The sequence below is a fragment of the Cherax quadricarinatus genome, chromosome 89, assembly GCF_038502225.1.
Source record: "Cherax quadricarinatus isolate ZL_2023a chromosome 89, ASM3850222v1, whole genome shotgun sequence".
In the NCBI taxonomy this organism is placed as follows: Eukaryota; Metazoa; Arthropoda; class Malacostraca; order Decapoda; family Parastacidae; genus Cherax; species Cherax quadricarinatus.
This window is the reverse complement of record NC_091380.1, coordinates 10,822,671-10,845,726: the sequence shown is the minus strand read 5'-3', so window position 1 is coordinate 10,845,726 and position 23,056 is coordinate 10,822,671. Positions and strand designations below refer to the sequence as shown.

The following is a 23,056-nucleotide window of genomic DNA, read 5'->3' as shown; positions in this document are numbered from 1 at the left end:
CCAATCCAGGAGAAACCACTTGATAACACAAAACAACGGTACAGGCTGGGTTAGAACTCATGGCAAGTGGGTGGTAAAACTCCAGGCCAATGTGTAAGGTACTGGGCCAGTTGACTGCAACAAGATTCATCCTACTGGGTAGAGTCATACACCCTGTGGTGTATTACATATTCACCAAAAGCCTGCAATGCTTCGATCCATCTTCAAATTTAAATTTCTATTTGCTCTTTTGTGGCTAACCAGTTTCCCTGAAGGGATTCAGGGAAACTGGTTAGCTGAACTTGAGTCCTGGAGGTGGGAAGTACAGTGCCTGCACTCTGAAGGAGGGGTCTTGATAGGCTGCAGTTTTTGAACTGGAGTATTGGCATGCCTCTGGCAAGACAGTGATGGAGTGAATGATTATAAAAGTGTTTCTTCTTTTTCAGGTCACCCTGCCTTGGTGGGACACGACCAATGTGTTAATAAAAAATAATGTTATTGCCCTTGTAGTCTAAAGTCAGGTTTAAGCTTGCCCAAAATGCTCTGCATAAGCATAAGCTTTCTACCTGCATTATCACAGGTCACCCATTCCTGCATGAACAATGCATCACGTGGAAATAAATTCTGAAATCAAAATTTAAACTGATTTCCAAAATTGGTAGAGCTCTTGAGACTTTACAATCAAACTATACAAAACAACTGCAAATCCAGGAGAAAGCAACAAGCATCCAGTTCTTACACCTTCTTACCTGGGTGTGGCTGGGCATCTCCCAGGACAAGTTCGTTGTGGCATCTTGGGTATCATCTCTGTTATTGCCCTCGACACTCACTCCACAGAAGCCATCATTCCTATCTGCCCAATCTTCCTCATTTATTGGTTCTGTTGAGTAATGAACAAACCTTAAATAAGACTTATATATTTTTATTATTTTTATTATTATCACACTGGCCGATTCCCACCAAGGCAGGGTGGCCTGAAAAAGAAAAACTTTCACCATCATTCACTCCATCACTGTCTTGCCAGAAGGGTGCTTTACACTACAGTTTTTAAACTGCAACATTAACACCCCTCCTTCAGAGTGCAGGCACTGTACTTCCCATCTCCAGGACTCAAGTCCGGCCTGCCGGTTTCCCTGAATCCCTTCATAAATGTTACTTTGCTCACACTCCAACAGCACGTCAAGTATTAAAAACCATTTGTCTCCATTCACTCCTATCAAACACGCTCATGCATGCCTGCTGGAAGTCCAAGCCCCTCGCACACAAAACCTCCTTTACCCCCTCCCTCCAACCTTTCCTAGGCCGACCCCTACCCCGCCTTCCTTCCACTACAGACTGATACACTCTTGAAGTCATTCTGTTTCGCTCCATTCTCTCTACATGTCCGAACCACCTCAACAACCCTTCCTCAGCCCTCTGGACAACAGTTTTGGTAATCCCGCACCTCCTCCTAACTTCCAAACTACAAATTCTCTGCATTATATTCACACCACACATTGCCCTCAGACATGACATCTCCACTGCCTCCAGCCTTCTCCTCGCTGCAACATTCATCACCCAAGCTTCACACCCATATAAGAGCGTTGGTAAAACTATACTCTCATACATTCCCCTCTTTGCCTCCAAGGACAAAGTTCTTTGTCTCCACAGACTCCTAAGTGCACCACTCACTCTTTTTCCCTCATCAATTCTATGATTCACCTCATCTTTCATAGACCCATCCGCTGACACGTCCACTCCCAAATATCTGAATACGTTCACCTCCTCCATACTCTCTCCCTCCAATCTGATATTCAATCTTTCATCACCTAATCTTTTTGTTATCCTCATAACCTTACTCTTTCCTGTATTCACCTTCAATTTTCTTCTTTTGCACACCCTACCAAATTCATCCACCAATCTCTGCAACTTCTCTTCAGAATCTCCCAAGAGCACAGTGTCATCAGCAAAGAGCAGCTGTGACAACTCCCACTTTGTGTGTGATTCTTTATCTTTTAACTCCACGCCTCTTGCCAAGACCCTCGCATTTACTTCTCTTACAACCCCATCTATAAATATATTAAACAACCACGGTGACATCACACATCCTTGTCTAAGGCCTACTTTTACTGGGAAAAAATTTCCCTCTTTCCTACATACTCTAACTTGAGCCTCACTATCCTCGTAAAAACTCTTCACTGCTTTCAGTAACCTACCTCCTACACCATACACTTGCAACATCTGCCACATTGCCCCCCTATCCACTCTGTCATACGCCTTTTCCAAATCCATAAATGCCACAAAGACCTCTTTAGCTTTATCTAAATACTGTTCACTTATATGTTTCACTGTAAACACCTGGTCCACACACCCCCTACCTTTCCTAAAGCCTCCTTGTTCATCTGCTATCCTATTCTCCGTCTTACTCTTAATTCTTTCAATTATAACTCTACCATACACTTTACCAGGTACACTCAACAGACTTATCCCCCTATAATTTTTGAACTCTCTTTTATCCCCTTTGCCTTTATACAAAGGAACTATGCATGCTCTCTGCCAATCCCTAGGTACCTTACCCTCTTCCATACATTTATTAAATAATTGCACCAACCACTCCAAAACTATATCCCCACCTGCTTTTAACATTTCTATCTTTATCCCATCAATCCCAGCTGCCTTACCCCCTTTCATTTTACCTACTGCCTCACGAACTTCCTCCACACTCACAACTGGTTCTTCCTCACTCCTACAAGATGTTATTCCTCCTTGCCCTATACACGAAATCACAGCTTCCCTATCTTCATCAACATTTAACAATTCCTCAAAATATTCCCTCCATCTTCCCAATACCTCTAACTCTCCATTTAATAACTCTCCTCTCCTATTTTTAACTGACAAATCCATTTGTTCTCTAGGCTTTCTTAACTTGTTAATCTCACTCCAAAACTTTTTCTTATTTTCAACAAAATTTGTTGATAACATCTCACCCACTCTCTCATTTGCTCTCTTTTTACATTGCTTCACCACTCTCTTAACCTCTCTCTTTTTCTCCACATACTCTTCCCTCCTTGCATCACTTCTACTTTGTAAAAACTTCTCATATGCTAACTTTTTCTCCCTTACTACTCTCTTTACATCATCATTCCACCAATCGCTCCTCTTCCCTCCTGCACCCACTTTCCTGTAACCACAAACTTCTGCTGAACACTCTAACACTACATTTTTAATCCTACCCCACACCTCTTCGACCCCATTGCCTATGCTCTCATTTGTCCATCTATCCTCCAATAGCTGTTTATATCTTACCCTAACTGCCTCCTCTTTTAGTTTATAAACCTTCACCTCTCTCTTCCCTGATGCTTCTATTCTCCTTGTATCCCATCTACCTTTTACTCTCAGTGTAGCTACAACTAGAAAGTGATCTGATATATCTGTGGCCCCTCTATAAACATGTACATCCTGAAGTCTACTCAGCAGTCTTTTATCTACCAATACATAATCCAACAAACTACTGTCATTTCGCCCTACATCATATCTTGTATACTTATTTATCCTCTTTTTCTTAAAATATGTATTACCTATAACTAAACCCCTTTCTATACAAAGTTCAATCAAAGGGCTCCCATTATCATTTACACCTGGCACCCCAAACTTACCTACCACACCCTCTCTAAAAGTTTCTCCTACTTTAGCATTCAGGTCCCCTACCACAATTACTCTCTCACTTGGTTCAAAGGCTCCTATACATTCACTTAACATCTCCCAAAATCTCTCTCTCTCCTCCTATATATTTCTAGCAAGTTATTTACATTCCCTTTATTTATTCCTGTTTTCCACTTATACAGGTCATCTCAAAGCCCAGCCCTGTTAAAGGTATGATACCACCCCCAAGGCAAGAGGTGTGCAGTTAAAAGATAAAGAATCAAAACACAAAGTGGGGGTTGTCACAGTTGCTCTTTGCTGATGACACGGTGCTTTTGGGAGATTCTGAAGAGAAGTTTCAGAGGTTGGTGGATGAATTTGGTAGGGTATGTGATAGAAGAAAATTAAAAGTGAATATAGGAAAGAGTAAGGTGATAAGGATAACAAAAAGATTAGGTGATGAAAGATTGGATATCAGATTGGAGGGAGATAGGTGAATGTATACAGATATTTAGGAGTGGACGTGTCAGCAGATGGGTCTATGAAGGATGAGGTGAATCACAGAACTGATGAGGGGGAAAAGGGTGAGCGGTGCACAGGGGATTCTGTGGAGACAAAGAACTTTGTCCATGGAAGCAAAGAGGGGAATGTATGTGAGTATAGTTATACCAACACTCCCATATGGGTGTGAAACATGGGTGATGAATGTTGCAACAAGGAGAAGGCTGGAGGCAGTGGAGATGTCATGTCTGAGGGCTATGTGTGGTGTGAATATAATGCAGTGAATTCGTACCTTGGAAATTAGGAAATGGTGCAGGATTACCAAAACTATTATCCAGAGGGCTGAGGAGGGGTTGTTGAGTTGGTTTGGACATGTAGAGAGAATGGAACTTTGAGTGTATAAATCTGTAGTGGAGGGAAGGCGGGGTAGGGGTCGGCCTAGGAAAGGTTGGAGGGAGGGGGTAAAGGAGGTTTTGTGTGCTAGGGGCTTGGACTTCCAGCAAACATGCATGAGTGTATTTGATAGGAGTGAATGGAGGTAAATGGTTTTTAATAATTGGTGTGCTGTTGGAGTGTGAACAAAGTAACATTTATGAAGGGATTTGGAGAAACTGGCAGGCTGGACTTGAGTCCTGGAGATGGGAAGTACAGTGTCTGCACTCTGAAGGAGGGGTGTTAATGTTGCAGTTTAAAAACTGTAGTGTAAAGCACCCTTCTGGCAAGACAGTGATGGAGTGAATGATGGTGAAAGTTTTTTTTTCTGGCCACCCTGCCTTGGTGGGAATCAGCCGATGTGTTAATAGAAATAAAAAAAAAAAAACCAAGGATGCCACCCACAACAGTTGCCTAACACCCAGGTACCTACTTACAGCTAGGTGAACAGTGACAGAAGGTGTAAGGTAACTAACACCCAGGTACCTACTTACTGCTAGGTGAACATGGACAGCAGGTAACATGCTTAAGGAAACATGCCTAATGTCTCCACCCAGCCAGAGATTGAACCAAGGCAAGGTTGGAAACACGTGAAATGAATCGAAAATGTTGCATATCAGTCTTTTCCATATCTAATTGTCACAGATTCTATGACATTTCATCACAACTTACCGTCTTTAACTTCAATGAAGTCAACATCCATGGAGTAGTTATGGCTGCCAGTCTTTGAGTCAATGTGACCGTCATCTCCCTGAAATTGTCAAAATATAATACATTGAGAATCTCCTGTATTGTGTATATCATTATTATACAGTGGTACCTCAGTACAGGAAGGCCCCGCTTTACGGCGTTTCACTTTACGGCGTTCCGCTAATACGGACATTTCAAATTATGACCAAAACTCACTATACGGCTCCCCCCACCTGACTTTCTAATACGGTCACCGTGCCCCACCCTGTTTGTTTACATTCTCCATGAGCTCAGTAAGCACTAAGTCTCTCCATTTTGTCTGGAAACTCCAAAATTTCAAATGTTTTTAAAAGTTATTTCATATTTTATATATACTCTGATAATTATACTTATGTATACCTGTACCTAAATAAACTTACATACATCGAGTCATTTAAATGTCGTATATTACGTTAATATACACATTTTCATTAATCCATCCATGATATTTTTTTCAAAATTATATAATAAACACGATGCATAACATATAAATAAGATAAATACACCCCACAGTAGAATAAATAAACAAATGTGAGATGTCGTAGCAGACGACTTGCACAAGTGGTGATAATAACAATACTGAGTCTCATTAAATGTCGTATATTACGTTAATATACACATTTTCATTAATCCATCCATGATATTTTTTTCAAAATCATATAATAAACACGATGCATAACATATAAATAAGATAAATACACCCCACAGTAGAATAAATAAACAAATGTGAGATGTCGTAGCAGACGACTTGCACAAGTGGTGATAATAACAATACCGAGTCTCATTAAATGTCGTATATTACGGTAATATACACATTTTCATTAATCCATCCATGATATTTTTTTCAAAATTATATAATAAACACGATACATAACATAAAAAGATGATAAATACACCCCACAATAGAATAAATAAACATAAATATAAGATGTGGGAGCCACATAACTTGTACAAGTGACGCCAAGAATAACATTTTCTCTAATCTAAGATAAGAGTAAATGTGTTACTGGGGGTAACTGTAGAAAATTATTCCTTTCGTATGTATGTAAGTAAGTTTATTCAGGTATACACAAATACAGTTACATAGATTATCATACATAACAACATACGTGTAGAGAACCTAGGATAACCCAAAAAAGTCAGTGTGACTTATTTCCATTGCCTTCACTCAGAGCTTCATTTCTTCTCAAAATGATGTTACATGAGAATGGGAGTGTTCTTCTTTATTAATTCTACCGTATCAATGTAGAGACAACCTGTACACAATGTAACTTGTACACAACCAGACGTGTACACTTCGTTTGTTTACAAAACTTACCTTCCCCTGGTTTGTTTACATAACTGCGCCTGCCCCCTCTCATGTACTCATTCTTTCTCTCTCTCATTTATTCGTTTTATCTCATTTACTTACTCCTGACCCTACATTAAGACTACAAATATTTTAAGGTAAGTAATGAGTGAACTGTATATACATTTTATCGCTCTGGGATGCTTAAATATCATAGAATAGTATGTGTGGGTGGGGTGGCCTGGTGAGGCTATTACAATACATACCACACTTGATTTCTTACAATAAATACTACTTGTCTCACCCTAGATTAAGACTATAAATATTTTAAGGTAAGTAATGAGTGCACTATGTGTGTATTGTACCTTTTTATTGTTTTTTGATGCCTGGTTCTATTGCTAACTTAATATATGTTAGTGTAAACTTGTTATCTAGTGTTTGTATGCATTTATAAGTGGAAAAAAAGGGTGTTCCACTTTACGGCGATTTCCGCTTTACGGCGGTAGCCTGGAACCTAACCCGCCGTATAAGTGGGGCCTTCCTGTATATGTCCTTAATCCAATCCTGGACCTTGAACATATACCAAACAGGATGTATACCAAACGAATTTTCCGTAAGAAATACAGTGGACCCCCGCTTAACGATCACCTCCAAATGCGACCAATTATGTAAGTGTATTTATGTAAGTGCGTTTGTACGTGTATGTTTGGGGGTGTGAAATGGACTAATCTACTTCACAATATTCCTTATGGGAAAAAATTCGGTCAGTACTGGCACCTGAACATACTACTGGAATGAAAAAAGTTCGTTAACCGGGGGTCCACTGTATAGGGAAAACAATTAATCCATTCCCTTGAAAAAATCCTATTGTTAATGGCATATTATACACTGATGGGGTTGTATAAAATAATTTAAGCACTGCTTAATACTAAACTACATGCATAAACACAAAAGAATTAGATGAAATAAATGCAAATATAACCTCACTTCACTTTTCTGAAAAAAGTGGAGTGCCTACTAGCATAGTGCTAAGAAGGGAGGAGGAGGAAATGTTATTGTTTGGAAGGAGAGTCCCCTTCTCTTTTCTGTCTCTGGTAACTGAGGTAACTGAGATTTCTGTATGTTATGTTTTTAAAGGTCCTCAGGTTTTCAGAGTGGTAGATCAGTGGGGGCTTCAGTTTGCAATCCCCACTTGCATTGGCACAGAATACCTGAAGTATACCTGGAGAAGGATCTGGGGGTCAATGCCTCTGTGGCCCGGTCTGTGACCAGGCCTCATAGTGGATCAGGGCCTGATCAACCAGGCTGTTACTGTTGGCCGCGCGCAAACCAACGTACGAACCACAACCCGGCTGGTCAGGTACTGACTTTAGGTGAGTGTCCAGCACCTTCTTGAAGACAGCCAAGGGTCTTGAAGACAGCCAGGGGTCTATTGGTAATCCCCCTTATGTATGCTGGGAGGCAGTTGAAGTCTTGGGTCCCTGACACTTACTGTGTTGTCTCTTAGCGTGCTACTAGCACCCCTGCTTTTCATTGGGGGGATGTTGCATCGTCTGCCGAGTCTTTTGCTTTCATGGGGCATGTGCAAATTTGGTACCAATCCCTCTAGGATTTTCCAAGTGTATATGATCATGTATCTCTCCTGCCTGCATTCTAGGGATTACAGATTTAGGAACTTTGAGCATTCCCAGTAATTGAGGTGTTTTATCGCAGTTATGTGTGCCATGAAGGTTCTCTGTATGTTTTCTAGGTCAGCAATTTCACCAGACTTGAAAGGTGCTGTTAGTGTGCAGTATTACGGAGTACTGTAAAAAACAATATTTATATAAAATAACGTTCCATATATCATGTCATTTACCAAGTAGTATACAGAAAGTGGAAGTGTCTTATTCCCTGCAAGCGAACGTGTTTTATTCCTGTCAGTCAGGCAGTGGCCAGGACATGAGCTGATGAGAAGTGTGTTTAGTTCAGTACCAGACGGGTGGTCACGGGGTGAAGTCATAATATTTGGGCGGTAGTTTGAGTACGTAATTTTGTTAAGATTTTTAGTGTATACCATAGGTGTTTGCATTTAAGTGGTCTCATGTTTATTTGTAAAGCCCTAGTATGCAAGGGCTTGTGTTATGGAGAGTATTTAACGTTTCCACTGTAGGCTATGTAGTCTGCAGAAAGGGGGGGGGGTGTCATGGAGCCTCCCTGCTCATAAATGTTCATTTATTCTGTTTAACTCATTAGTAGCAATGTGCTAGTGAGTTAATGTGAACTGGAGTGTGGTGGGTTTTTTTTGGAGTAGATTGTAAGTTGTATGTAAGCTATTATTATTATATTAATATATATTTTTATATAGGTGAGTTTTTGTGTCCTTAAACGTTAATTATTTGCACTCATGTTTAATTTGTATGAGTACATGCTGGCCCAAGGTTCGCTGTGTTTTCAGAGAAATTTTATAACCCCTAGACAGCAGTGTGAGCAGCCTTTAGAAGCCAGGAACATCTTATTTAAGTTACGACATCAAAGTTGTAACATACAGCAATATTCCAGCTTAGATAGAACAAGCGACCTGAAGAGTGTCATCATGGGCTTGGCATCCCTAGTTTTGAAGGTTCTCATTATGCATCCTGTCATTTTTCTAGCAGATGTGATTGATACAATGTTATGGTCCTTGACAGTGAGATCTTCTAACATGATACTACAGATGTCTATGCCATTCCTGGTTACACAGTCATACACAACTGTAGGCCAGACCAACAAGGGGGTGGCACAGCTATATACTACTCAGACCAACTAGAATGTATCACTAATACTTGCACAAGCGATGAACATGGGGAATATATAATAGCTAAATTCAAATCCAAATACCTACAAAAACCTCTCACAGTGATAAACATCTACAGAGTTCCACAATCAAACATTAGCCAATTTAGTCAAAACCTAGGAAGTATGATAACTGATGCATGCATGAACAAAGATCACTTACTACTCTCAGGTGACTTCAATATAAATCTCTTGCAAGACCAGGACCCACACGTTACTGAATTCACAAACACAATGACTAACTGCATGTTGCTACCAACAGTAACAAAACCTACAAGAGTTACAGAGACTAGTGTTTCCCTACTTGACCACATCTGGACCAACACCATATCCCCTTTAAAATCAGGCATAATTACAGATAATACCACAGACCACTACCCTACTTTCCTCATAACAACTCTTGGTAAAATACCCCAAGACACTACTAAAGTCACCTTCAGACTTCACAATGAGGCAGCCATTAATAACTTCACAACAGCAGTAACAAACATTGACTGGCACACTGAGCTAGAAATCTATACAGATATTGACGAATGTTTTAATAATTTTCTAAAAAAGACCCAATACCTTTATAACAAGCACTCCCCTAAAAAACTAAACAGATGACAGCTAAGAGACCGAACAGTCCCTGGCTAACACCCAGCATTCTCAAATCCATAAATACAAAACACCGATATGAAAAACAGTACAGAATGGGTCACATAACCAGAGACCAAACAAAACGTTACTCGTCAATCCTAACCAGCCTGATAAGAAGGGCAAAAAAATTGTATTATGAGAACAGATTATCCAACTTACGAGGTGATATAAAAAAGACCTGGAAGACCCTATCAGAAATTCTGGGAACAAAAAAGATATCACGACAGCGAATTAAAATTAGCAAAATCAGATGAACCCCAACTCCCACCAACAGAAACAGCAAACAGACTCAATGATTTCTTCTCCACTATAGGTCAAAACCTTGCCAATAAAATCCCAAGCTCAGATACCCCACCAAATGACTACCTCACTGGCAACTACCCGAACACACTGTTCCTAGCTCCGACTAACCCATACGAAGTCTCCCTTATTATCAACGCACTGAAAAACAAGGCAGGAGATTTAAATACCTTACCACCCTTTATATACAAAAAAGCGTCACAAGTACTATCACCAATCATTGCAACACTCTTTAACAAATCCATTGAATCCTCCACCTTCCCTACAGTTCTCAAAATAGCAAGGGTCACCCCGATCCATAAAGGAGGAGACCAAACAGAGTTGAATAACTATAGGCCAATATCCAATTTACACCCTCTCTCAAAAATCTTCGAAAAATTAATTCATAAACGAATCTACTCCTACCTCATCTCCCAAAACATTCTCAACCCCTGCCAATTTGGATTCAGGCCTAATAAAAATACTAATGATGCTATTATACACATGCTAGAACATATATACACTGCAATAGAGAAAAAAGAAGTCCCACTGGGGATCTTCATTGCCTTACGTAAAGCTTTTGATACAGTTGACCATGACTTGCTCCATGTAAAATTGTCACACTATGGTATTAGAGGGCACTCCCTCAACTACCTCAAGTCTTACCTCAGCAACAGAAGCCAATATGTGTACGCAAATGGGGCAAGCTCTTCCGCACAACCAATTACAGTTGGTGTCCCACAGGGAAGTGTCCTTGGCCCTCTTCTCTTTCTCCTATACATAAATGACCTACCAAATGCTTCGCAATTACTCAAACCCACACTTTTTGCAGATGACACTACATAGGTCTTCTCTCACACGAGCCCAGTCACGCTAGCCAATACTGTAAACACCGAATTACAGAAAATATCTACCTGGATGAGGACTAACAAACTTACACTAAACATTGACAAAACCTACTTCATTCAGTTTGGTAACAGAGCTACAGATGTACCTCTTAACATAACGATAAACGGATCACCTATCACAAAGCTAACAGAGGGAAAATTCTTAGGAATCCACCTCGATAATAGACTCAAATTTCATACACATATACAACAAATTTCTAAGAAAATTTCCAAGACTGTAGGCATACTATCGAAGATACGGTACTATGTTCCACAGTCAGCCCTCCTGGCCCTTTATCACTCTCTTATTTACCCCTATCTCACCTATGGAATTTGTGCATGGGGCTCAACAACAACTAACCATCTCAGACCACTAATTACCCAACAAAAGGCTGCAGTTAGAATGATAACAAATTCTCACTACAGGCAGCACACTCCACCAATATTCAAAACACTCAACCTACTCACCATACAAAACATCCATACTTATTATTGCACCTATTACATACATAGAACACTTAACTCTGATATTAACCCTCCCCTCAAACATCTCCTTGCCAACCTCAACAGAACACATGACCATAACACAAGGCACAGATCACTCTTTGATGTTCCTCGTGTCCATCTCACACTATGCAAAAACTCAATGCACATAAAAGGCCCTAAAATCTGGAACTCATTACCTGTAAATATAAAAGAAACACTACCTGTTTATAAATTCAAGTCTCTTCTCAAAGTTCACTTACTCACTCAAAACCAAATTAATACTGAATAACTGAACCTTAAAATTATCACATAAATGTTAAACCTAGGACCCAATCTAACTTTATGTTTTTAAATACACTACCTAACAGAATACTCCATTCTACTGAATGAACAGCAATGCATGCAACCATATGACCTGTCTTTGTAATACTCATTTGTGCTTTATAGTTATCTGTTTACAATAATGTCTTATCACTGATTTCATCATTGCTTAGTTAATCTTAAGTTAATTTTAAGCCAGCCCGTAATGCTATGCATATAAGTGGCTTTGGCATGCTGCTCTTACCTGTATTTTTTTGTACCTCTGTATGTATGCTAAAATTTCTAAATAAATAAATAAATAAATAAATAAATGATCACTCCCAGGTCTTTTGCATTAGTTTTTCCCTCTATTGTGTGGTTGGAATTTGTTTTAGACTTTGATGTAGTTTTAATTTCCTCACATTTTCCATATCGGAGTAATTGAAATTTCTCATCATTGAACTTCATATTGTTTTCTGCAGCCCATTTAGAGATTTGGTTGATGCTCACTTGGAGTCTTGCAGTATCTTCAATGGAGGACACTGTCATGCAAATTCAGGTGTCATCTGCAAAAGAAGACACGGCGCTGTGGCTAATATCCCTATGTCAGATATGTGGATAAGGAACAAGATGGGAGCGAGCACTGTGCCTTGTGGAACAGAGCTTTTCACTGTAGCCGCCTCAGACTTCACTCTGTTGACTACTACTCTTTGTGTTCTATTTGTTAGGAAATTCTAGATCCATCTACTAACTTTTCCTGTTATTCCTTTATCATGCATTTTGTGCATTATTACACCATGGTCGCACTTGTCAAAGGCTTTTGCAAAGTCAGTGTATATTACATCTGCATTCTGTTTGTCTTCTAGAGCATCCAGGACCTTGTCATAGTGGTCCAGTAGCTGGGACAGACAGGAGCGACCTGCTCTAAAAACCCATGTTGCCCTGGGTTGTGTAACTGATGGGTATCTAGAGAGTTAAATTATTTCCCTGGAGGTAATTTTTCACACTGGGGCCAAGCACTTCATGGACCCAGTCAATGAAACTAAATAAATACTGAATAATTGTATCTCATAAATGTTTAACCTGTGACGCAATCAAACTTTGTTATTTTTAATTACATTACCTAACATAATACTCCATTCTACTGAATGCTCAGCAACACAGTAAATGACCATATGACCTGTCTTTGTAATACTCATTTGTGCTTAATTGTTATTTGTTTACAATAATGTTTAACACTGAATATATCATTGCTTAGTTAATCTTAAGTTAATTTTAAGCCTGCCCATAATGCTCTGCATACAAGGGGCTTTGGCATGTTAAACTTAACCACTGTATTTCCTTGTACTTCTATGTATCATGTTCAAATTAATAAATAAATAAATAATTTAAATATTTATCAGTTAACTTAACCATTAACCCTTTGACTGTTTTGGTCGTATATATACGTCTTATGAGCCAGTGTTTCGGACGAATATATACTCAATAGTTCTAGCGGTTTCAAATCAAGCAGGAGAAAGCTGGTAGGACCATATGTGAGCTGGTAGGACCATATGTGAGCTCAAAGTAGTGGAAATGCTCGATTTTTACCAATGTTCAAGAGTAAGAAAATCACACCACACGTCCAATACACATCAACTGGGGAGTCTAATATTCTTTCACTAGTGCACTGATATTATTTATATCATTTTTACAATAATACAGTAGTCTGCATAACAGTAAATCTTCTATTTTTTGTGTGAATAAAAAATCAAAATAGAAAGCAATAGTAATAAGAGGGGCCTAGAGACGTGACTAATGAACAGAGGATGTTATTTTAGTGCCAAGAATGTCTACATTGTTTATTCTGGACCCTATTTTGAAATTGGCATCTTTTTTAATTTGTTTGAAATTGGCCAAATTGCCAATTTCTGACCACTTTACTGCGTAGTTCAAATCGGTAATTGGGTGGTTTCTTGTGCTCAATTGATAGAAAAAATGGAGTTCTAAAGAAATAGCTATGAGTTTGGTCAGCTGGAACAACAGAATTGGCCAAAAATAGGGCTCAAATTCAACCAAATCGCCGATATGTATATGTCATCGAGACCGCTAATTTCGTGGGAGCATAATTCCGTGAGTTTTCGACCAAATTTTGTACTTCTGGTGTCATTACCATCGGGAAAAGATTCTCTTATCATTTCGTAAGAAAAAATAAATTTATTTTCCAAAAATTTTTCAACATAGAATGACAGTTTCAGAAATGTACTGTTTGCAAAGACATAAAATACATAAAATAAATAAAGGGGCTTGCGACAGTCAAAGAGTTAAACTGTCCAAACGTAGATCTACGTTCACATGCGTAGCACTCCGGCCTTGATTTTCCCCATTTGAAAGCATGTAAAAAAAAACGTAGATCTACGTTCGGAGCCCCCCACATGGAGACGTAGATCTATGTTTGGACAGTTTAAGGGTTAAATGTTGAATGCTGACATCAACCTGGATCTAAATCCATACACTCTAAATCTCAGTCAACATTTAGCTGTCATTACTACATAGCAACACAAGCCAATACCATCCTCACCAATGCCAGAAATACAGTGGACCCTTAACCAGCGATGGCATCGATTAACGATAAATCTGACTAGCGATACATTTTAACGCAAAAATTTTGCCTCAACTAGCGCTTAAAAACCCGACCAGCGCTATTCGTTCCGTACCATACGCGTCCACTTTGGCCTGAGCGCGCCTCACTTGTCCCTTCGGTGCCAGTGTTTACAAGCCAGCCAGCCACCGCGGTCGCTTCCAAACATACAACACCTGGAACATTTCATATTATCACAGCCTTTGTAGTGATTGCACCTGCAAAATAAGTCACCATGGGCCCCAAGAAAGCTTCTAGTGCCAACCCTACAGCAAAAAGGGTGAGAATTACTATGGAGATGAAGAAAGAGATCATTGCTAAGTATGAAAGTGGAGTGCGTGTCTCTGAGCTGGTCAGGTTGTATAATAAACCCCAATCAACCATCGCTACTATTGTGGGTAAGAAAACGGCAATCAAGGAAGCTGTTCTTGCCAAAGGTGCAGCTGCTGCTGCACCACAGTCAGCTGTTGTTGTTGCTGCACCACCATCAGCTGTATTACTCGAAGATGTGGAGAGAGTGTTGTTGGTGTGGCTTAACGTGAAACAATTACCGAGAAATGATTAACCCAGGAGGGTTAGCCACCCAGGATAACCCAAGAAAGTCAGTGCATCATCGAGGACTGTCTAACTTATTTCCATTGGGGGTCCTTAATCTTGTCCCCCAGGACGCGACCCACAACAGTTGACTAACACCCAGGTGAACAGGGAAAAATGCCTGGAACTAGTGCTCATATTGGTGAGGTTAGTGGGGAGGATGTGGAAGAGTTGGTGGAGGAGGACAATGAAGAACAAACCACTGATGAGCTGCTAGATCATCTTCAACAGTAAGAGGCCACACCTGAGGAAACTGCTTCGGAGGAGGGGAGAGAGAAATTGACGAAGTTGCCTACTTCAAAGATTAAGGAAATGTGTGCAATGTGGCTTAAAGTGCAAACCTTTTTTTGATGAAAATCACCCTCACACAGCTATTGCAAGCCATACTGGTGACTATTACACTGCCAATGTTGTGAAACACTTTAGGATAAAGGAACGAGAGGTACAGGCCTCTATGGACAGATATGTTGTGCGACAGAAGTCCAGTGACTCTGAAGCTGGTCCTAGTGGTATTAAAAGAACAAGGGAAGTAACCCCAGAAAAAGACTTGCTGCCTCAAGTGCTAATGGAAGGGGATTCCCCTTCTAAACACAAAGAAGATCCACACTCTCTCCTCCTCCCATCCCATCAATCATCACCAGATCTTCAATAAAGGTAAGTGTCATGTAACTGTGCATGTAATCTTCAGTTTGTGTGTATTAAAATTAATATTTCATGTGGTAAAAAAAAAAAATTTCAATACTTTTGGGTGTCTTGCACGGATTAATTTGATTTCCATTATTTCTTATGGGGATAATTAACTTGACTAACGATAATTTTGACTAACGATGAGCTCTCAGGAACGGATTAATATCGCTGGTTGAGGGTCCACTGTATAACAATTTTATGTAAGGTAAAAGGATACAAGTGCAACTAATGTGACATTTTATTGTGGCAATGTTTCGCTTTCCAGGAGCTTTATCAAGCCATTACAGCTTGACAAAGCTCCTGGAGAGTGAAACATTGCCACAATAAAATGACACATTAGTTGCACTTGTGTCCTTTTACCTAACATATTGTTGGTAATTCTACCAACATTAAGCAAGACACAGTACACATCTACACACTACCAGGATACACAGAAATCCACAACTGCAGACCAGACCAAACTGGGGGGAGGTATTGCCATCTATTATTCTAATGAACTATGATGATGTAACACTACATGTCACACTGATAACTATGCTGAATATATATTTGCTAATTTCTCTGTAAATAGCCTTAAGACTCCTATAACAATTGGTGCTATATACAGTGGCATGCAGAGGGGGGGGGAAGCCAAAGGGATAGTGGCCATGGGCATCCAAATGGGGGGGGGGGGGATTCAATTAGAGAGGGGAAATAAGACAGTGAATTGGGGCATACAATCAAGGAGTTGGCCCCAGGCATCACCAGACCTCTGCATGCCACTAGATATATACAGGATGCCTCATACTAATATCCCAACTTATAGTGATAAACTAAAAACACTATTAACAAACCATCAAATGAACAAGAACCACCTACTACTAGCAGCAGGAGACTTCAGCATCAACCTTGGTCTAACAGGTGACCAACAACTAACTGATTTCATTAACCCTTTCAGGTTGTTAGGTAAGACACACATGCAACAGTTAGGTATCTTTATTTCGAAACGTTTCGCCTACACAGTAGGCTTCTTCAGTCGAGTACAGAAAAGTTAATAGAAGCAGAAGAGACTTGAAGACGATGTAATCAGTCCATCACCCTTAAAGTTTTGAGGTGGTCAGTCCCTCAGTCTGGAGAAGAGTATTGTTCCATAGACTATGGAACAATGCTCTTCTCCAGACTGAGGGACTGGCCACCTCAAAACTTTAAGGGTGATGGACTGATTACATCATCTTCAAGTCTCTTCTGCTTCTATCAACTTTTCTGTACTCGACTGAAGAAGCCTACTGTGTAGGCGAAACGTTTCGAAATAAAGATACCTAACTGTTGCATATGTGTCTTACCTAACAACCTGTCGGTATTTTATACCATTTTAATGTTCAACCCTTTCAGGGTCGGCAGGGCCTCTCCTAAACTTGTTCTCAGGGTAGGAAATTTTTTGAAAAAAAAAAATTATTTTTTCTTACAAAATGAAAGAGAATCTTTTCCCGATCATAATGACACCAAAAGTATGAAATTTGATAGAAAACTTACGGAGTTATGCTCTCGTGAAGTTAGCAGTCTCGACGATGTTTACGCATCGGCGATTTCGCCCACTTTGAGCCCTAATTTTGGCCACTTCCTATGTACCAGTCGACAAAAATCATACCTATTTCGCTAGAACTCCATTTTTTCTATCGAATGGGTACAAGAAACCACTCATTTACTGATTTCAACTATCCAATAACGTGGTCAGAAATTGGCAATTTTGTCAATTTCACACAAATTTCAAAAGATGCCAATTTCCAAATAGGGTCCAGAATAAACAAGACAGACATTTCTGGCACTAAAATAACATTTCCTCTGCTCATTACTCATGTCCCCAGGCCTCTGTTACATTTCTTTTGCTTTCCACTTTGAATTTTTATTCTCACAAAAAATAGAAGATTTATATTATGCAGACTACTGCAATCATGTAGAAGTGGCGTAGAAATGGTATAAATAATATCAGCGCACTTGTGAAAGAATATTACATTCACCAGTTGACATGTATTGGACGCGTGGCATGATTTGTTTACCTTTGAACTTTTGCTTCTCTGAGCTCAATTTCAAGGTACTTTTCATTGTGAAACCAATCAAAATCATCTCAATTTCTGTAATATGTCTTCCATTCTATAAAATGAGACCAGGAAAACTAGAATACAACCATAAATAGCATACAAAAATACACTGCAAAGTCGTTGTTTTAAACCAAAAACACGGTTGGAGTTTCTTTTTCTCATTATGCACTGTGTGCTGCAGGATTTTTTTATACCACGCACACTGACCACATAGACCCATTCTTTCATATGTAGCTTTCTCTCGCTAGATTTGAAGGTGCTAGAATTTATGCGTACTAGTACGGCACCAACCCTGGCGTGCAAGCCATACTAGTACAGCACCAACCCTGAAAGGGTTAACAGTATGAACAACACACTACTCATACCAGCTATAACAAAACCAACAAGTCTAACTGAGACAAATACAGTGGACCCCCGGTTATTGGCTGGTTTGGTTATCGGCCAACTCAGTTATCGGCGGGGTTTTCAGCGTTCGGTTATCAGCCATTCGCTCGGTTATCGGCCATTTTGGATGCATCCATCCGCCGGCTGGGGTAGCTTGTGCTTCAGTTTGGCTTTGTCTCTCGGTGGCTGAGGAAGATTCTGCTCATACATCCAAATATTTCGCTTTTTTACTGTTGTTTTTAGTGGTTTTTCTTGCAGTGCAATTGTGAAATAAGTAACCATGGCTCCAAAGAAAGTTCCTAGTAAAGTTCCTGTGGTAAAGAAAGTGAGAAACATCATGGAATTTAAGCATGTAGTGATAGAAAAGTTTGAGAGTGGTATGAGGGTGATGGAACTTGCCAGGATGTACAGCAAGAATAAATCAACAATTACATCCATCCTGGCAAAGAAAGAACAAATCAAAGATGCTAATGTTGCAAAAGGAGCAACTTTTCTAACTAAACAAAAGCCACCAATAATGGAAGAGATGGAAAAGTTATTATTATTATTGTGGATTAAGGAAAAATAATTAGTGGGAGACAGTGTTGTGGAGTCTGTCATTTGTGAGAAGGCAAAGCAGTTGCATGAGGATCTTGCAAAGAAAATGCTTGGAACAAGTGCTGCAGTTTGTGAATTTATGGCCAGTAAAGGATGGTTTGATAGACTTAAGAAGCATAGTGGCATACAGTGTTGTAAGGCATGGTGAGGATGCAAGTTCTGACAAATGTGCGGCTGAAAAGTATGTTCACGAATTCCAGGACTATGTAAAGGCTGAAGGATTCGAACCCCAACAAGTTTTCAATTGTGATGAAACAGGCTTGTTTTGGAAGAAAATGCCAAACAGGACCTACATTACCCAGGAGGAAAAGGCACTGCCAGGACACAAGCCTATGAAAGACAGGCTTACTCTTTTGTTGTGAGGTAATGGTAGTGGGGATTTCAAAGTGAAGCTTTTACTGGTGTATCACTCAGAAAATCCCAGAGTGTTCAAAAAAACAATGTCATGAAGAATAGATTGTGTGTGATGTGGAAAGCTAATCATAAGGCATGGATCACAAGGCAAATTTTCAAAGAGAGGGTTAATGATGTGTTTGGCCCAAGTGTGAAAAATACCTCCTGGAAAAGAGACTGCCACTCAAGTGCCTCCTGTTACTGGACAGTGCTCCTGCACATCCTCCAGACTTACTAGACCAAGTGTTTAGGGATTTCAGTTTTATAAAAGTGAAGTTCTTGCCTCCTAACACCACTCCAGCCCATGGACCAGCAGGTCATTTCTAACTTCAAAAAGATCTACATAAAAGCAGTGTTTCAAAAGTGCTTTGAAGTGACCTCGGACACTCAGTTGACCCGAAGAGAGTTCTGGAGGAATCACTTCACTATCCTCCATTGCATAAGCCTTATAGGTAAGGCTTGGGAGGGAGTGACTTCCAGGACTTTGAACTCTGCTTGGAGAAAATTGTGGCCAGATTGTGTCCAAGAGAGGGATTTTGAAGGGTTTGAGACTCACTGTGACCTTGACCCTGCCAACCTTGTGGACTCTATTGTGGCACTGGGGAAGTCCCTGGAGTTGGAGGTGAGTGGCGAGGATGTGGAAGAGTTGGTGGAGGACCACACTGAAGAGCTTACCACTGAAGAGCTGCAAGAGCTTCAACTTGAACAGCAACAGACTGTAGCTGAGGAACTTGGTTCAGAGGAGGAGGAAGAGGGAGTGAAGGAGGTGTCTTCTTCAGAGATTAAAGAGGTGTGTACAATGTGGACCAGGGTGCAAGCTTTTATAGAGAAACACCACCCTGACAAAGCTGAAACAAGCCATATCTGCAACATGTTTAGTGACAAAACCTTGTCCCACTTCAGGGAAATCTTAAAGAGCTGCCAGAAACAGAGCACTCTGGGCAGTTATTTTGTGAGACAGGGGTCCAGTGACTCTCAAGCTGGTCCTAGTGGCATGAAAGGACAAAGAAGAGAAGTAACCCCAGAGAAGGATTTGCTACCTAAAGTCTTCATGGAGGGGGATTCCCCTTCCAAACACTAACCCCTCCGTCTTTCCTCTTTCCTATCTTCCAGAAGCCAGCATTAGCCTTCAATAAAGGTATGTAATACTTGCATAATTGTTAAAAAAAAAAAAAATTTTTGTGAATATTTTTGTTTAAAACGAATTAATTTTATTTCCATTAATTCTTATGAGAAATATTAATTCGGTTATCGGCCATTTCGGTTATCAGCTGACCTTCAGGAATGGATTACAGCCGATAACCAGGGGTCCACTGTACAACCATAATTGACCATATATGGACAAATATACTAGTTCCCTTTAAATCAGGAATAATCACTGACAGCACTACTGACCACTACCCCACCTTCCTCTTAACAAACATTTCTAAGTAACCAATGGAATATAGTAAGTCCTCTTTTAGACTCCATGATGAGGCAGCAATTAGTAACTTCAGTACAGAGCTAAGCTCAGTTGACTGGCCTACAGAATTTTCCAATGACAATGGTATCGAAGAATGGATAGACATACTAATAAACAAAATACACAGACTGTATAACACTCTCCCATAAAAAATAAACAGATCACTAATATATGACTAGGTTGCCTGTGGCTTACTAATAGCATTCTAAGATCTACAGATAAGAAACATCAATATGAAAAACAATATAGACAGGGCTTAATAACTAAAGAACTTAGTAAACACTATATGTCAGTTCTCGCCAAACTAATAAGAAAGTCCAAGCGACTGTATTATTTTAACAGAGTCAATGAAACGAGACGAGATATAAAAAAGACCTGGAAGACACTCTCAAATCCTGGGCACCCACAAGTTGAACAAAACTAGATACGCATTGGTAAAAGCTCTCGCTTCACACAATGAGGGTCTGGGTTCGATTCCTGGCAAAAGGGTGGAGACATCGGCCGTGTTTCCTTACACCGATTGTCTATGTTCACCTATCAGTAAAATGGGTACCTGAATGTTAGTGAACTGGTGTGAGTTGCATCCTGTGACAAAACTGACCTAATTTACCCGAAATGATCTGCATAACAAAGGGCTTTCTATATACAGTAGACCCCTGGTTTTCAGAAGGTTTTCCAGAAGCTTGGCCTAAATCCGAAATGACTGAAAACCGAAGTAATATTTCCCATAAGAAATAATGCAAATCCAATTAATCTGTTTCAGACACCAAAAAATATTAACAAAAAATACATTTTATAGAGAATATAGTTTTACATATAGAAAACAATGAGAAATACAAATGACTAATTTTAATGATAAATGAATATTACATATCTTTATTGAAGACTCTTGTTGGTGAGTAGTATTTATTTGTAGTCTCAGAGGAACTACATCCCAAGTGTTTACCTACCAACTACATACACTGCTGCCTACACCCACATTGTTACCATCGACATACGTTGTTCACAGAGTTTAATCGTTTCTAACAACTACCTTTAGAGGCCATCATAAACAAAGGGAGAAGTAATGAATAATTCATGCCAAGATTTTTTTTTTTTTTTTTTTTTTTAAATACACTACTTAACCCTTTCAGGGTCCGTCCCATAGATCTACGGCTTTACGTTCAGGGTCCAAACCGTAGATCTACGCCATGAGCTCAGCTCACTCTGATAAACTGTGAGTGGTACATTTGGGCCTAGATATGAGAGAATACATCTATGTGGTATGTGTGCACCACATAAAACAGATCCTGCAGCACGCTGTGTATAATGAGAGAAAAAAAATGAAATCATGATTTTTCGATTAAAACAGCAACTTTGCAGTGTTTTTTCGTATGTTTTTTATAGTTGTATTTGCGATTTCTTGGTCTCATTTGATAGAATGAAAGACATATTACAGAAATAGAGATGATTTTGATTGGTTTTAGCATTGGAAATGGCTTGAAACTGAGCTCAAAGTAGCGGAAATGTTAAATTTTTGCCGATATTCAAGAGTAAACAAACGACCTCACAAGTCTAATACACATCAGCTGGTGGGTCTAATATACATTCACAAATATGGTGATGATATTTATACAATTATTACAGTATTGCATAACAGTAAATCTTCTATTTTTTGGTGTGAATAAAAATTCATTATGTGAATAAAAAATCAAAATGGAATTTATTTGTAAAGCCTCAAAACATAACTAATGAACAGAGGAAATGTTAGTTTAGTGCAAGGAATGCCTACATTGTTTATTCTGGACCCTATTTTGAAATTGGAATATTTTGAACTTTGTGTTAAATTGGCCAAATTAACAATTTCCGATCACTTTATTTTGTAGTTGAAACAGTTGACTTGGCGATTTCTTGTGTTCAATCGATAGAATAGAAGTAATACTAGTGAAATAGCTAAGAATTTGGTTGATTGGAATAATGTAATTGGCCTAAAATAGGAGTCAAAGTCGGCAAAATCGCCGATTCGTAAACATTGCTGACACATCAAAATTCGCGAGAGCATAATTTCGTCAATTTTCCACCAAATTTCGTACTTTTTGTTTTATTACCTTCACAAAAAGATTCTCTACGATTTCATAAGAAAAAATAACAAATTTTTTTTTTTTAAATTCTTGGACACTGGTGCGTGACTCCAGATTTGGGCCTTGGACCCTGAAAGGGTTAACAGAATACTCCATTCTACTGAATGAACAGCAATGCAAGCAACCATATGACCTGTCTTTGTAATACTCATTTGTGCTTTATAGT

At 39.4% G+C, this 23,056-nt stretch overlaps 1 protein-coding gene across 1 annotated transcript in view; it reads right to left on the bottom strand.

Moving 5' to 3' along the window:
- LOC128697253 (tigger transposable element-derived protein 1) overlaps positions 1-23,056 on the bottom strand; it is a 93,222-nt gene that overhangs the window by 46,347 nt on the left and 23,819 nt on the right. The window contains exons 3-4 of the mRNA XM_070104181.1: positions 5,206-5,284; positions 729-859 (exon numbers count right to left, since the gene is read on the bottom strand). Coding sequence (XP_069960282.1) covers positions 729-859; positions 5,206-5,284 — 210 coding nt within the window. The remainder of the gene's footprint in view (positions 1-728; positions 860-5,205; positions 5,285-23,056) is intronic.